Genomic DNA, 17252 nt, shown 5'->3' on the forward strand with positions numbered 1-17252 from the left:
CCAGAGGGTGGGGTGGCCTGGGGCCTGGTACCAGCCTACTGGTGGGCAGGGCTGTGTCCCCAACACTAATATGCTAGAGGGAGGATTCCAGAATGGTGCTTGCCAGTGCCAGTGTTATTGGGGTAGAACAAACTCCCCAAAATGGCTGCTGTCAGCATCTCCGTCCCCAGGGGGAGTCCCAGTTGCGTGCTGCCTCTCTGGGAGGCTCTCCAAGTTCAGCAAGTATGTCTGACACGGGCTCCTTTCAAACTACCACCTCTGCACTGGTCTCAGAATATGTAAGATTTTGTGCGCATCCTTTAAAAGCGGAGTCTCTGTTTCCTACGGCCCTCTGGCTGTCCTGAATGTAAACCCTGCTGGTTTTCAAAACCAGACATTTTGGGGGCTTTTCATCCCTGTGCAGGACCCCTGGGCTGGGGAATCCAATGTAAGGCTCATACGCCTTGTTCCTCGAGGAGAATCTCTATGATTGTGATATTCACCTCATTTGTGGGTTGCCAACCTGGGGGTGTGGGTCTTGACTCTACCGCATCTGTACCCTTCCTACTCATCTCCTTGTGATTCTTTCTTTATGTCTTTAGTTGTGGAAAAATCTGTTCTGCTAGTCTTCAGGTCATTCTGATAGTTTGTTGCGCTGTAAGAAAGTGTAATTTTGGTGTGTCTGTAAAAGCAGGTGGGTTCAGGGTCTTCCTACTCCACCATCTTGCCACCTCTCTCGTTAACATTTTCTGGCATGCTCTGGGTAAGATATGCACTTGTGGATATCAACGAAGCAAAGGAACAACCTCAGAGGGAATCGTTGGAAGCCAGTATTCACAGGCGGCACAATGGATGAAGCAGTGTCACGAGTAATGACATGACCATCAATAAATGAATGGGGTTAGGAAATGCAGAGGCAAGAAGATCTATGCTGTCTTGAAATGAACAGGTTGAGAAATGCCACCGCATTGTGAATAAGAGCAGCACTGCTACCCTCATCTTGCTGTACGAGACACAAAATCAGCCAGGAATGGTGCATTTGACGATAAAAAGCAGGACCTGAACAAGAAGAGAGGACCTGGACATCACAAAGACTCTTCAGGTGTGCTGATTGGACACTGAACATATACATAATTACCTCTTCTCTGTCCATTATTCTAAATCTTCATTGATAAATCACTACCTTACGTGGGTCCCTGAATTTTAAAATACAAGTTTTAATGAAATTGTGTATATAGACAGGGACCCTGCAAAAAATATCTACTGGGGCCCCATTCACCATAAGGGCAACCCTGATCTAGAAGTTGGGGTTTTCTGAGTGTCAGGGACAGAAGGGCAGGGGGATTAGGAAGCTGACCATGTCAGATGGCTTAGGTAGTTGGGTTGGGAAGGACGTGAAGGTGCAATGGACCTTAAAAATTAGGGAAACATGTATGACATGTATGTGTCTTGTATGTGTTGTGTGTGTGTCAAAGGGAAATAACACTGGATCAAATGGCAAGGACAGTCTCACTGGCCTCCCCAACCCTGCTGAAATGTGGGACTCAGGGGGAATAGAGGTGTGGAAGGGAAGGTGGGAAGCTGGAGAGTGCCGGGGGGAGGGAGTTATAAGTGGAAGTGTCTTGGATGTGATAGAGGGTCTCTGGGGATGAGTTGGTCAAGGTGCTGTGGGGCAAGGATCGTGGATGGATCATCCTGATGGACCCTGGAGTGACCCGGGGGCTTTGAGGCAGACAGCAGGGAGGTCAGCAGGGAAACAGGAGAAACCTGAGAAGTATATGGTGGGAGCAGGTCTCTTAAGGAGAGGGTTGACTTGGTGTGGGGCTGAGTTGGGAGTCAGGGAAGGAGAGCTCTCCACCAGGGGTTGCTTGCTTGGGGGCTGGCATCCCAGGGTCGAGCCAGCTTCAGGAGGCCAGCTCTTCTCCCCACCTTGGTGTCCCCATACCTAGCTCAGGACCTGGCTAGAGGGCCTTGATACGTGCTCCTTGAAGGCTTGGGAGTTTTGTCCCTGGGTTCAGTGGGAGGAACCAGGGGAGGGGGCAGTGGTCGGGGAGAGGAAGCTCAGAGCGACCTGGGGAGGAACTGGCTTTGGGGAGGTGAGTGCGAGGACCCGGAAGTCTGCTGGGCTGAGCTTCCAAAAGGAACTTCATTTGAGCCCAGAGAGGGCCCGAAGCAGGGTGGCCATGCCTTGACCGTGCTGCCCCCCATGCTGGAGGGGACCCCCGAGATGACCCCTCTATGGGAGCAGCCCACCCCTGGGGCCCCCTTAATGGGCAGAACTTCCCAGCTTCAGGCCTGAGTTAACCACCTTCCTTACTTCCTCCCCCCACTGCTCTTCCCTGAGGCGGGAGGTGAGGCCGGTCCAGGATTCAGTCCACCGGAGTCACAGGCCTTTGCTTTGATTTTCAGCATCAAGTGTTGCGAGGGCTGCTGCAGGTGGCAGGGGCTGGGGGCTCCTGGCACACCTGAGCTCCTCTAGGGGCTGCCCTCCTTAAGGCAAAGACAAGGTAACCGGGGCTGAGAGAGAGAAGAAACCCAGCCAGCTCCTGCAGCTTGAATGCAGAAGAACCGGATTCGAATGGAGGCTTGCCTGGCCCGGGCCCCTGCACGTGGCTTCTCTTGTCATGTTGGGGGGCTGAGGGCTGAGGCGGGACGGGGTGGCCCTGTGCAATAGCTGGGCACCTGCCCCTTCACCCTGGTGCACTGACCTGAGGACTGAGGACACCCCGCCTGTGGTCCAAGCGGGGTGTTCACTTTAGGGCCCTCGGAGTCTGCTGGTCCAGGATGGTGGCTCCCAGCCCCGCAGAAGGCAGCTCCCCTTTGAGCTGTGGGCAAAGGCAGCCATGCCCGGCCACCTCCAACTCTGCTGAGATGCGGGACTCAGGAAGGAACGTCATACTTGCCAGGTGACCAGCTTTCCCCATGGGGATGTGTGAGTTTCCCGAGTGTCCCAGAAAGACCCAGAGGTGAAAACCCAGTCCCCCGCCTCACCCTGCAAAAGGTCCACGTCCCGAGCCCTCCACGCTCCCTCTGTGTGTCTCTAAGCTGGGCTGCAGGGTCAGAATGCCCTGCCCTGGAGAAGGGTCGCCATGGGTTCCTTCACACCCACTGGCCCTGGGGATAAGTGTAAATGTGTCATGGAACTGTCACCTGGGCCCTGGGAGCCCTCGGGCAGTGTCGCCTAAGGTCCTCCCAGTGCCCAGGGCTGAATAGTGCCTGGGTGGCCATGAGTCTCCAATATGGGGAGGGGGCTCGGCTGGACCCCTCCCCCCAGTTTTGCTCCGCCCTGGGGCAGGCCTTAGTCCCAACGGAGAAGCTCTCCCCTGTGAGCATCTGCTCCATGGGCACGTTGGAGGGAGGGGACGGGGAGTTAAAAAGCTCTGGGGTCGGGCAGAGAGGGCTGAGGCTGATGTCCAGGGCGTGGCCACCCCACGGGGGCATTGGGACGGGCCTCAGAATGGCCGCTGGCTTGGCCGTGCTCCTTCAGAAGCTGGCCGTGAACCTCCTGACCCCAGAGGAGCTGACAGTTCCCCCAGGAGGACGTGAGCTGATGCTCGCCCCTCTGGGGACTGAGACCCATTAAAGGAAAGAGACAGGGCGCGGGGGTGGGGGGGGGGGGTGAGAGGGAAAGGGCAGCAGGCAGGGGGCGGGCGGGCGCGCTGGGAAGGTGGAGGACCTCTCTCGCTTGGTCTCTGCAATGAGGAAGTTCTCTGCAGCTCGTTTCCTTTCCCTTGCCGAGTGCCTGAAACAGGAAGTCGGTCAGTGAGCGGGTGGCAGCAGCCGGGGCGGCCGAGAGGGGACCGACGGCGGGTCGCGGTGCAGGGGCCCAGCTCCCCTTGGCTGTGCAGGTCCTGCGGGGAGGGCGCCGGCCCGGCCCGGGGAGACCCACACCCGCCATGGTCCCCTGCTGGAACCATGGCAACATCACCCGCTCCAAGGCCGAGGAGCTGCTCTCCAGGACCGGCAAGGACGGGAGCTTCCTCGTGCGCGCCAGCGAGTCCGTCTCCCGGGCGTACGCGCTCTGCGTGCTGTGAGTACGGGGCCCTGCCCACCCCTGCTCCTCCGCCCTGGCCTGGCCTCTCCTGCCCAGGCACGGAGGTGATGGAGGTGCCACTCAGTAGAGGGGAAGCCGGCTCTGGGCTTAGCCAGGGGCCCGGCTCTGGGATGTGTTGTTTTTATGTCGAGTGACCTTGCACGCACCCCGGGTTTGTTGGTGGGTCCAGCTGAGGCCCATTGTGGACCTGCTCGGCCCTGGAGTTCAGGTTTTGCAGGGCTGGAGCCCTCCAGGGCCAGCCTGGGGCCTGGTCACTCGCCCAGCTACCGGGGAGCCGTGCGGTCAAGGGGCTTCCTTGGGGTTCCAGGGTCCAAGAGAAGTGGGTCCGGGCTCTCTGAGACGGGCAGAAGCTCGGGGCTCCGTGGTGGTGGGTGTGTTAGAAAGTAGCTCAGTCAGTTCAGGTGCTGGTCAAAGTATGCGCAGTTCGGAAACCCTCCTGGAAGAACAAAAGTGGCAAGAGGGGACCCTTCCTGTGCCAAGCTTTGGGCCTTTGGAGGAAGCCATCGTTTGGGGAGCCATGAATAAGGGTGTGTGTCGGGGGGTCACTCAAGAAAGGATTTTCAGTTCACCCAGAAGTTGTATTTGGGGCCCTTGGAGCAGAGGGAGTCACATCACCGACAGCAGGAGCCTCTTCTGTCCCCTCCACAGCCCTTGGGTCTGTCCCCACCTGTTCGGGCCTCTCTGCTACCATCAGCTCTCTCCGCTCCCCCTCTCTGGGATGTTGCTGAATGTGCCAGTTGGCCTAAAATCGGGAACCGGCCACTTGCTGAAGTTTCCTTTTTAAAACACCCTTCTCAACCAATGTCTGAAGGAGGCTCTCGGCCCTGCAGCCTTGCGGTCTAACCATCCCCACTGGGGCCTCGGGCAGTGCCGGGCATGGGGGGGGAAGGGTGTGTGTCCACCTGCACCTGTCAGGTCCTGCCCCTGGTCTCACAGAAGGGTCCCTCTGAGCAGGCAGGCCTTGCTGCTGTCCACACAGGAGGGGAAGTAGGTCATGGACACGGGCCTTGTTTGGAGCGTTGAGTCTGAGCGTTTGTCTGTGCGTCGACCTGTTTCATCCTCACGACAACCTGAAGTGCAGGTCCTTTTGTTGCTCCACTTTGCAGATGAGGAAATTGAGGCTCAGACGGGTTAACCGAGTGATGACAGTCAAAGCCAAGGACATCTGCCCCCAGAGGCTGCACCCAGACAACCAGACTGCTGCCACCCCACTCCTGTGCCTGGCAAGCGGGTGTGAGCATGGGTTCCGGGTGGCAGCAAGAGAAGCCAGGGCGTTTACGAGGGCGGCTGGGAGCATTTAGAAATTAACACAGGCTCTCAGGGGTCGCCCGGCCCGAGCGCTGACTGCGTCAGAGCCCCTGCCCCCAAGGTCGGCTTCCTGGGCCCCCAGTTCTCACACCCCAGGGGAAGCGAAGCAGACCCAGGTTTCCCCGCAGGCACAGCCCCTGTGGGGACCAGTTGACGGGGCCGTAGAAATAGTGAGGAGATCCTGATCTGTCTCCACTCGGCCCACGTGAATCTCTCCCCTCCCCTGGGTGTCTCGAGAACTTCCAGGCTCCAGCTCGCTAACCTTCACAGCAGCCCTTTGACCAGGGAGCTGTGGTAGTGCCCAGGCTACAGATTGGAACGTGGGTCTCTCTGACTCCAAACTGGGAGCCTTGGAACAAGCCAGAGCTGGGAGAGGCCTTGGAACCTCTCGTCCCACCACCCCTGACTTTACAGGTGGGCACACCTCAGAGAGCTTGAGGCTTTTGTCCACACATCCCTGCTGGCCGGCGGCAACCTGGGATCCAGTAATGGTGTACAGTATTCGTTCCTCCACCTTGCCTCTCCTCCCCTCCCCTCCCCTCCCCTGCACTGGGTCACTCTTGGAGCCTCGGCCGATGTGCCTCTTAGGGAGGGTACCCGTGGTCCCCGCAATGTCCGTCATCCTCTTAGCCCAGGGCTGGGCTTCTTGTCAGTCTTCCATCCCCAAGGCCCTTTTAGCTCCAGACACCAGGACTTGGAGCCCTCCCCAGTGAGTCCAGCCGTGAGGCCAGCCTCTACGCCCAGGCCCAGGGGTCCCCTTCCTCCTCCGCTCTGTGGGGGAAGCCACCCTTCCTGCAGGGTCAGGAGGCCCTGTAGGCTGTGGGATACCACGAGCCACCGAACCTTCCAAAACCCTGGGAGACCTAAGTTTGCCACCACCCGTGATGTTGCCCATTGAGGAGGTTTAAAAACAAGAAACTAGCTGAGTGACAACTACCTGCCACCTTTCAGCAGCTCATTTCATGAAAGGGAGTGTCCTTTAACACCAAAAGGCAGGAAGAACATGCTCTTTAAAAATAAATAAATGCATAGAGCCAAAAACCAGTCCTTCAAATCAAACAGGTTTAACTTCCTGAAAAACACCCCCTAGCCCGGCCCTATCCTTGGTTTTCTCTGTTCCTGGGACGGTGAAAACCTCACCCACGCCCTCCTGGCCCACGGCCAGCGATGGGAACCCCGACGGGTTTCACAAGCGTGACTTTCACAAGCATCAGGCTTTACCCTCTGCGGTCTCTCTGGAAGTCACCGGGAGTGCAGGAGCCCGAGTGGGGCAGCTGTGGTGTCAGGGCCTTTTAACGACCCTGTTCCAAAGGGAGCCAGGAAGCCTCCAAGACTGGCCCTTCTGCTCTAGAAATCTCCATATGGGGAAAGACCTCAGGGCCCAGGGTGCCCAGACCTGTCCTGCCTGGACCCCAGTGGCTGGAGCATCTTCCCAGCCCCTCTCGTGAGTGAGGGCATGGCAGGGGGCTTCCCACCCCTGGTTTAGGCAGGGGCGTTTGGAGCTCCAGGAACTGAGGGCAGCTTCCTCAGGAGTGGCCTTCGTGCTCAGGAAAGAAGACAGGATTTGACTATTTAAATGGAACTAGGGAGGGGGTGAGAGACACTAAAAGACAAGGCTGCGATTCAGCGTGGCCCACGTGACTGAGGAGTACACATTCACCCTGGGCCTAGCAAACCCACACTTCCTCTCGGGAGGTCAGCCCTGCCACCTGCCACTGGGCAGGAAAGTGCAGATCTGTCCTCAGCAACTCAGAAAGCCCTGCTTTAGGGGGATCCCGAGGCCCATCTCTGGGTGCAGAGAGCTGGAGGAGGAAGATCCCAGGAGCTGACCACATGGAATTGAGTCCATCTCTGCCTTCTTGCAGCAAGGGCCTGAGAACGTGATGGGCAGAGGGCTCCTAAGTCATGCTCACCCGACGCCACTCAGACCAGCCAGCAGAGTCGGCCCTGCTCTAGGAAGGCCAGGGGGGCTTCTTGAGGGGGCCGTCCGGCCCCTCTTGTATGGAGGGTGCTAAGAGAGGCTGTCAAGCTCGTGTCCTCCTCTCCTGCCAGGACTGTGCTTCCACGTAGGGACCAGCTCCCCTGTCAGGTGCTTTACGCTGCAGAGAAGACATACGCCTTTGGGGATGGGGGTTCCTCAAGGTGAGAGGTCACGGGCCAGCTGGGCCAGCCTCTCCTTGCCCTAGCTGCGCAGGCAGAACTAGAACAATGGCTCAGTGGTGTTGCGGATACACCTCCCTCTCTGTAAGAGCAGCCCGGGCCCTGAGAGCAAGCCTATATACGACTGGGTCCGTCAGCCACCATCCAGGATGGAGCTGCCTAGTCGGGTGGCATTCCCACCAAACCACACCGGAGAGAGTTGGCTTCCCTCCCAGGGGAGGGGGCAGATGCATGCTGTCTGTGACTCAGAAACCAATGCCGGTCCAGCCAGCTGTGGCGGGGATGCTGTCTTGGTTCCCCTCAGCACCTGGCCTTTCGTGAGCTGCCCAGGCAGACCTATGACCTCCTTCCCAGGGACAGTACACCAGGCAGCCTGGACTTGGTAGCCTTGTGAGCACAGCCAGAGAGGTGAAGAAGCACCAGGAGGACATTTAGTCACCAAAAGTGCCCTCAGAGAAGGCATTCTACTTGTTAGGAAGAATGTGATGGCCCACTTGAGGTAAAGGCAGGCCACAAGGCTTGCTGTACAAACCAAAGGTAGTTGCTAATCTGTTCTGCCTAAAAATAACAGCAAAAGACTTATAAAGGGCACCTGTGTGCTGGGTTCTGTTCTAAGCTCTTTGCACACATTAACTCACTCACTGTCCACAGTGGCCTTTGGAGGAAGTGTTATTATCCCCACTTTACAGATGCGGAAACTGAGGCCCATGATGTTAGGTAACATGCTGTGTTTACAGTACAAATTAATGGCAGGGCCAGGACTTGAACTTGCTGTTCTTGGGAGGGAGAAAGAGAAGCCAGCAAGTCTGGGTGTGTGTAGGAGACCCCTGGTGATGGAGCCACAGAGAAGGGACTTGGAGGGCAGAAGTGTCCAGAAGAGGTGTAAAGCCATTTACTGCAGTGTGAATGGGTGTGATATAATCCACCTTCCTCCAATCCCCTTTCAAAGTTAGGTAAAGTTTACACTGATCGTGAATTACTTTTGTGCAAATGCAAAGGAAAACACTGTTTTTCCTGGCTGGTATTGACAAAGTGGGGGGAAAATGCTGGCCCAGGCAGTAGTCAGAACTGGAGGACCTCAGCTCTTGAAATCTGGTTTACATAAGAGGTTGTCCAAGGACAGCCGTTCTGAGCGTTCCTTCTGCGTGCAGGACCCGGAGGGAGGGATGTGCCCGGGAAGGCCTATGTATGTAACAGATTCCTGGTTCCTTCTGTGTGCAGTGACTCGGAAAGCCCATGGTAAATTCGAGTGTCTCCAGGTTTTCTGTGCCCTTGCACAGCACCCTGGAGCAATCCTTCCAGAACCAGAGTAGGCTCTGGCTTTGGTGTGTTTTGCAAGCTTGCCTACTTGACAGGTGAAATTCACCTGTGCACAGACGTCGGTGCTTCTCCGTTGAGTGGTCCCATCTCCTGGGGTGGTGATGAGAGGTGATGAGAGGTGAGGCTCTAGGCCTTCCTCCCTGCCCCAGAGATGGAGTAAGATGAGGTCTGCTCTTCCCTCCCTAATTCAGGCCACGTGACGCAGTCCTTAGGGGCAAGCCCTCTGTGGTTGGCTACACCTGATGTGAATTCTAGCCTTTGCGAGATGCTCACCTCCCTGTGCCCACCCAGCATCCTCACTGGCAAAATGTGCACTCGTTGGGTTAATTTTTTTATTGCAGTATAATTCACATCCCATAACATCACCCTTTAGGTAGTATACAATTCAGTGGTGTTTAGTACATGTATAATGTTGTGAAACCATCACCACCATCTAATTCCAGAATATTTTCATTATCCCCCCAACCTCGGCAAAACCCTCTGAACCCATCAGTCGTCACTTTCCATTCCCCTTCCTCCCAGCCGTTGGCAACCACTGATCTACTTTCTGTCTCTGGCCATTTGCCCATTCTGGGTATTTCATGTATATGGAATCATACAATATGTGGCCTTTTATCCTTGACTTTTCCCACCTGGCATAATGCTTCCGGGGTTCATCCATGTTGTAGTATGAATCATTCTTTTTATGGCTAGATAATAGCCCATTATATCAATCTACCACATTTTATTTAGCCATTCATCAGTTGATGGGCGTTTGGGTTGCTTCTCCTTTGGGGCTATTATGAATGATGCTGCTGTGAGCATTCTTGTACAAGTTTTTCTATGGACGTGTGCTTTCAATTGTCTTGGGTGGAACTGCTGGGTCATATGGTAATTCTATGTTTAACTTTTTGTGGAACTGTCAGACTTTCGCACAGCAGCTGTGCCGTTTCACATTCCTGTCAGCAGTGTAAGAGAGTTCTAATTTTTCCACATCCTCAACAATACTTAACAGCTTTTTGATAATGGCCATCCTAGTGGGTGTGAAGTGACATCTTACTGTGACTTTGATCTGCATCTCCCTAATTATGAATGAAGTTGATATCTTTTCATGCGCTCATTGGCCATTTGTGTATACCTGCTTTGGAGAAATGTCTATTCATACCTTTTGCCCATTTTTTAAAAAATAGGGTGATTTGTCTTTCTGTTGTTGTCACTGGATAATTGAGAAGATAAAATGGGAGAATGTGGGCAACACGTGTACAGAGTCAGCACGCTGAACACTGGCCATTACTTTTTAAGAGCTACGAGGTGAGTAGTGACATCTCGGAAGCAGAGGAGTGCAGGGCCATCTGTAAGGAGCATTCCGCAGCAGACGGAAAGAGGACAGTGGTGGCTGAGTGTCCCTTCTGGAGCTTCCTGGAGGCTGTGGGAGCCTCCAGGGACACTGAGCTGTCATGCGGGGCCTCCTCAGAGGAAGTGCTCAAAGAGATGAGGCAGGAAGAGGGCTTGAGCGACGCGCCAGTGGCCGGTGGCTGCTGGGGCCCGGGGCGAGCTCCTGGAGCTGTGAGGGAGAGAAGGGTCAGGGGCACAGGTGCCGGGAAGAACCGCCGAACGAACCGCGGAGAATGAAGAGAAAGTCGAGGAGTGGAGGCCATCTTAAGAGTCATTAAGGACCAATGCAGGAGTGAGGGGCTGAGGGAACTAAAGTCCTAAGGCTACGAGGAAGCCCAGCAAGTGGATGAGCTGGGGAAGGGGTGTCGACAGCCCAACAGGTCAGGCCCCTGGTCAGTGAGCAGGACAAGCCTGCAGCTCTGTGGCCCGGATCCCTCCTCTCTCCCCTGCTCGTTTCACACTCCCTTTGTCCCATTAATGAGAAAAACATTGCTTTTAAGTACCAGCATCCAAACCATTTGGGTTCAATTACTTATTATAAATAACACCAGACAAGGCTGGCTCCCACAGGATCAGCTGCTCCAGCCCTTTCCCTTGCCAGCCAGAAACCTGCCCTCCGGAGGGGAGAGGCTTGTTGAGGCCATCTCAGGCATCGATGGCAGTGCAGAAATAGATTCTGATGAACGGGGCAGCGTTCTTTCAAGTAACTTTAAAAAATACAGTAGTAAGTATAACATACAAAGAGTGCAAGGTAAAGGAGAAAGTAATCACCCAGTCACTGAGATGAGAGACTAACATAAATGCTGTTAATTTGTTGGCATATTTTCTCATTCATTCTCTCTCTCCCTCCCTGCCCCCCATATGCACACACACACACGCACAAGCACATGTATATAAGCTCCGTAATATATATACCTAACACCATATAATATTAGTCTATATTTTCTAGCAACATTAGCATTTTCCCACTTAGTTAACCTTTCTTCCTAAATATCATATTTAGTGGATGCACAAATTCTGTTACATTATGTGCCATAACTTATGGAATGATTCTCCTATTGTCAGACATTGAAGTTACTAACCGTGTTTTGTTGTTATAAATATGGCAGTGATGAAGGTCTTTGTGCAGATATGTGACATTTCTGGTGATAGATTCCAGGGGTGAAATTACTGGATCAAAGATAATGTTTTTAAGGCTTTTGATGAAAATGGCAAATTGCTTTCCAGAAATTTTGTTACAAGTTATGCTCTGGTAAGCAGTACCAGAGAGTGCCCACCTCATTCCCATCTCCTTATACTGAATATTTTCATTTAAAAAAAATTATTAAATTGCAAGGTGAAAGGTGGCCAATTTCTGTTCATTTTGATTTGCATTTCTTGATCGCAGTCATGGTAAGCTTGTTTGGATTATTGACCTTCATCATTTCTCCTTTGTGGATGGTCTGTTCCATTCTCTTTGCCATTTTTCTTTTGGAACTGTAGTTTCTCTGTTATCTATTTGCATGAATTCCTTATATCACATTTGTTGCAAATATTTTCACTGTGGTTTGCCTTTAAACTTTACGACCTTTTTCTTTTGTTCAGAGATTGTAAATTTTTGCAAAGTCTATGAATCTTTCTGTTCTTGTTCTTTTTTCCCCCTTTGCCTTCCAGTGCAGAGAGTCCCTCTGCACACAGAAATTTTATTCTTTTTCTTCCTGTGGGGGGCAGGGCCTTTGGAGCTAATAGGCTCGGGCTAAGGGATGACTCTGCCTTTCCAAGCTCTGGCAGGTTGTCTAGTCCCATGGGGCCTTGGTTTCCTCATCTGCAAACCAGGGCTAAGAATACCCATGTAGCGGTGTCGTTGGATGGATTGAGTGAAAGTGTATATCACATGCTTGGCACAGTATTTGGCAAAAGCAGATAGATTATAGGTTTTTTGGTTTTGTTTTGTTGCTGTTGTTGTTTTACATTGAACACTTTAATCTTTCTGGAATTAATGAATGGTGTAAAACAAAGATTTATGTGTATTTTTCTCAATGAACTATCTTTCTCAAAACGTCTTACTGAATAATTTATTCCTCTCCATTTGTTATTCCTCTCTTACCATGTATTAAATCTTATATACCTCTTTTTTCCCTGTTTACCCTGGTCCATGTATGTCTGCTTTTCTTACACCAATTTCATACTGAATGCATTACCACAATTTTATAAACTATTTCATTTTAGGATTTGCATATCTAGTCTTTTTAAGTATTCTTCCAGGTGAAACAGATAATAACTTTGTCAAGTTGGAAAAAATAGTATTGGGACTTTGTTTGGAGTTGCATGAAATCCACAATACAACTTGTGAAAAATGGACCTTTTAGTATTATTCAGTCTTAACAATAAATATAGCTATCTCTATTATTTTAAATTTAGTAATTTTCTTCATAGATCCTACATATTTCTTGTTATGATTACTTCTGATGATTTCCTAATTTTGTTACTGTTGTGAATACCTTTTCTTCTACAGTTACCCTTCTGAGGTAACTGATAACATACAGAGAAGTTGTAGATTTTATAAATTCACCTTTTATTCTATATGTTTACTCCTCATTATTTAAAATTATTTTCATTTGCTTCTCTTGGATTTTCTTGCTAAACAATCAAATCATATACGAATTATAATCATTTTGTTGTCTACTTTCCAAATACTTATAACTCATTCAGATTTCATAACTTATTACTTTGGCCAATATTTCTAAAATATTACAGTGAAGAATATTGGAAAAAGAAAATGTCTATCTCAGACAGAAGTAGTGTGAGAATCAAACTTGATGCTGCCTGGGAAGGACTTGATACAGTATTTGACACATAGTTAGCGATGGATAAAAATCAGTTGTTCTTTTCATGTCAAAGAAGGAGCTGTCTTTTCCTAGTTTTATGAAGAGTTTTGAAGAACTGAATATTAAATTTTATCAAATGCCTTTTTAATGTCTATTGAGATGATTAAGCTGTTTCTCTTCTTTCATTAACTGGTTAAGAGCTTGATTTTATAGATTTCCTAATAGGAACCATTTTTTTTGCAAGATTAAAATGAACTGTTCTTGATTATGATAACTTTATTTTACTCTGAATTTTAGCATATGTGTTCATAAGTGAGATTGATTTACATGGTTTTGATCATGTTATGGTTTGAGAGTCATGTGTGTTTTGTAAAATATCCTGGAGACATTTATGAACATCATCATTAGCTGATTTTTTTAAATATTAAAAAAATTGGCAAAGGTGCTTTTCCTAAGAGCCATTTATAGAGATAATTCTTTAATATTTACTTCAGTTTCTTCTTTGGTATTGATTTATTCTTATTTTCTATCTCCTCTCATGTTACTTTAAAAAAAAATTTATTTTAATGAAGTATAGTTGATTTATATACACATTCTTTTTCATATTCTTTTCCATTATGGTTTATCACAGAATATTGTATATAGTTCCCTGTGCTCTACAGTTGGACCTTGTTGTTTTCAGGTTACTTCTGATAAGTTATATATATTTTTCAGTAAACAGTTCATTTGTTGAGATTTTTCAAAGTTTCTGGCATACAGTTATTCATGGTTTTCTATAATTTTAAGGTTTCTCTTTTATTGCTGTTGCTACCTTCCTTTACTCATTACTGGTCTTGCTTACTAGTTGTGTTGGCCAGGATCCCAGCAGGGAATAGATGGCATAATCGAAAGGGGTGCTAGGCGTAGGGATGGTGAAGCAGCCTGGGACCGGCAACCACGGGAAGCTATTTCCACTCCTGGCCCTGAATAGGCAGGGCCATCTGATTTGAGCCCTGGCCCCCAGTGGAGGAACTCAGCCACTGCTGATCTGCAGCAGGTGGGGTGGGGTCTGGGGAACAGATACCACTATCTCACCATCCTCTCACTCTGTCAGTGCCTCCCATTAGCTAAACCTTGGTGAAGCGGCACATACAGGTCAGCCTGCTGGACACAGGGCAGGTGGAGAAGGATAGAGAGTGGGTCTACTGGGGGTCGGAGGGGAGGGTGAAGGAACAATGGCCAGCTCACTTGCACTGTTTTCTTTTTGCTCTTCTGTTTGTCAGAGGGTTATTCATTTAATTTTCTGCATTTCAGGTCATATGCTCTTAGATTTATTTATCTGTTCTGCTTTTCTTTTTATATTAGAGAACTACCTGTGCGTTCAGGAACGCCTTCTGTATATATGTTTGAGGACAGAGCTGTGTCTTCTATATTTCTCATCTTCCCTCTCCTTCTGCACCGATTTTCTCAGATTTATCTTCTTCCTTGTTGAAGTTCTCCAGAACATGAAGCTGCTATTTACTGCCTCTCTTGTGGTGTTTAATGCTGACTGTAGGACTCTAAGTTTTTCACTTCTGATCAGTTTTTCTTATCTCATGTTGCTCAGTTTTCACAATTGATTTTTCCAGTTTCAGAAGTACAATTGTCTCTTAAATCTTACTGAGTTCGCAAGTCAGATTTCTACAGAATGTGTTATTTTCCTTTTTTCTTTTTGCAGCGATTCTATGTAACAAGGAGGTATCACTTTGAGTTCTTAGAAAAATGATACCCTTCCTTTTGAGTGGTGATGTTTTCAGTAAGTCTGGTGATTTTTCTTTTCCAACAAAGAATTGTCAGGAAAAATTTGATCAGTTTTTTTTTTTTTTTTTAGAGATTGGAGTGGGTTTCTGCCTGAATCTTCTTCCCAAAGATAAAAGGATCAGCAGGGATGGGGATGGGAGCCCCCTGATCCAGGATCCACCTGATGGGATTGAGTGATGGGGGTGTGGTGTGTTGCACGGATAAGTGGGTTTCCTCCCAGGGGTCTCATGAAAAGAACCCTCTGGACCCAGAGGCTGCTGGGGTAGGTGCTGGGCCGGTCCCTGATGACACTGTAGACGTCTCGCCCCCAGTCCAGGCAGGCCACCTGGACTGCCTCCTCTTGCTTCTGACCTGACGACCTCTTTTTCTCACTCTTTGGCTGGGATTCTTTGAGGTTTGGGTGGTGAACTGTGAACACCCTTGGTTCCTAGGGCATACACACGTTTTCTCTTATTTCTACATGGGGTCCAAGTGGCTTTTTTTTCTTTAACATCTTTATTGGAGTATAATTGCTTAACAATGGTGTGTTAGTTTCTGTTTTATAACAAAATGAATCAGCTATACGTATACATATGTCCCCATACCTCCTCCCTCTTGCGTTTCCCTCCCACCCTCCCTATCCCACCCCTCTAGGTGGTCACAAAGCACCGAGCTGATCTCCCTGTGCTATGCAGCTGCTTCCCACTAGCTATCTGTTTCACATTTGGTAGTGTATATATGTCCATGCCACTCTCTCACTTCTTCCCAGCTTACCCTTCTCACTCCCCATGTCCTCAAGTCCATCCTCTACGTCTGCATCTTTATTCCTCTCCTGCCCCTAGGTTCTTCAGAACCATTTTTTTTTTTAGATTCCATATATATGTGTTAGCATACGGTATTTGTTTTTCTCTTTCTGACTTACTTCACTCTGTACGACAGACTCTAGGTCCATCCACCTCACTACAAATAACTCAATTTCGTTTCTTTTTATGGCTGAGTAATATTCCATTGTATATATGTGCCACATATTCTTTATCCATTCATCCGAAGATGGACACTTAGGTTGCCTCCATGTCCTGGCTATTGTAAATAGAGCTGCAATGAACATTGTGGTACATGTCTCTTTTTCAATTACGGTTTTCTCAGGGTATATGCCCAGTAGTGGGATTGCTGGGTCGTATGGTAGTTCTACTTTTAGTTTTTTAAGAAACCTCCATACTGTTCTCCATAGTGGCTGTATCAATTTACATTCCCACCAACAGTGCAAAAGGGTTCCCTTTTCTCCATACCCTCTCCAGCGTTTATTGTTTGTAGATTTTTGTGATGATGGCCAGTCTGACCGGTGTGAGGTGATACCTCATTGTGGTTTTGATTTGCATTTCTCTAATGATTAGTGATGTTGAACATCCTTTCATGTGTTGGTTGGCGATCTGTGTATCTTCTTTGGAGAAATGTCTGTTTAGGTCTTCTGTGCATTTTTGGTTTGGGTTGTTTGCTTTTTCAATATTGAGCTGCATGAGCTGCTTGTATATTTTGGAGATTAATCCTTTGTCAGTTGCTTCATTTGCAAATATTTTCTCCCATTCTGAGTGTTGTCTTTTTATCTTGTTTATGGTTTCCTTTGCTGTGCAAAAGCTTTGAAGTTTCGTTAGGTCCCATTTGTTTATTTTTGTTTTTATTTCCATTTCTCTAGGAGGTGGGTCAAAAAGGATCTTGCTGTGATTTATGTCATAGAGTGTTCTGCCTATGTTTTCCTCTAAGAGTTTTATAGTGTTTGGCCTTACGTTTAGGTCTTTAATCCATTTTGAGTTTATTTTTGAGTATGGTGTTAGGAAGTGTTCTAATTTCATTCTTTTATATGTAACTGTCCAGTTTTCCCAGCACCACTTATTGAAGAGGCTGTCTTTTCTCCATTGTATATTCTTTCCTCCTTTATCAAAGATAAGGTGACCATATGTGCATGGGTTTATCTCTAGGCTTTCTATCCTGTTCCATTGATCTATATTTCTATTTTTGTGCCAGTACCATACTGTCTTGATTACCGTAGCTTTGTAGTATAGTGGCTATTCGGGGTCTTTTGTGTTTCCATACAAATTGTGGAATTTTTTGTTCTAGTTCTGTGAAAAATGCCACTGGTAGTTTGATAGGGATTGCATTGAATCTGTAGATTGCTTTGGGTAGTATAGTCATTTTCACAATGTTGATTCTTCCAGTCCAAGAACACGGTATTTCTCTCCATCTGTTTGTATCATCTTTAATTTCTTTCATCAGTGTCTTATAGTTTTCTGCATACAGGTCTTTTGTCTCCTTAAGTAGGTTTATTCCTAGGTATTTTGTTCTTTTTGTTGCAATGGCAAGTGGGAGTGTTTCCTTAATTTCTCTTTCAGATTTTTCATCATTAGTGTATAGGAATGCAAGAGATTGTGTACACTGATTTTGTATCCTGCTACTCTACCAAATTCATTGATTAGCTCTAGTAGTTTTCTGGTGGC

At 48.9% G+C, this 17252-nt stretch overlaps 1 protein-coding gene across 1 annotated transcript in view; it reads left to right on the top strand.

The window, feature by feature from the left end:
• Positions 1 to 3875: 3875 nt before the first annotated feature.
• INPP5D (inositol polyphosphate-5-phosphatase D) overlaps positions 3876 to 17252 on the top strand; it is a gene marked incomplete at its 5' end in the record, with an annotated part of 131088 nt that continues 117711 nt past the window's right edge. Inside the window, one exon of the mRNA XM_082841215.1 lies at positions 3876 to 4009. Within this exon, the coding sequence (XP_082697341.1) occupies positions 3876 to 4009 (134 nt within the window). The remainder of the gene's footprint in view (positions 4010 to 17252) is intronic.

Source organism: Leucopleurus acutus, assembly GCF_964270905.1.
Source record: "Leucopleurus acutus genome assembly, chromosome: 6".
In the NCBI taxonomy this organism is placed as follows: Eukaryota; Metazoa; Chordata; class Mammalia; order Artiodactyla; family Delphinidae; genus Leucopleurus; species Leucopleurus acutus.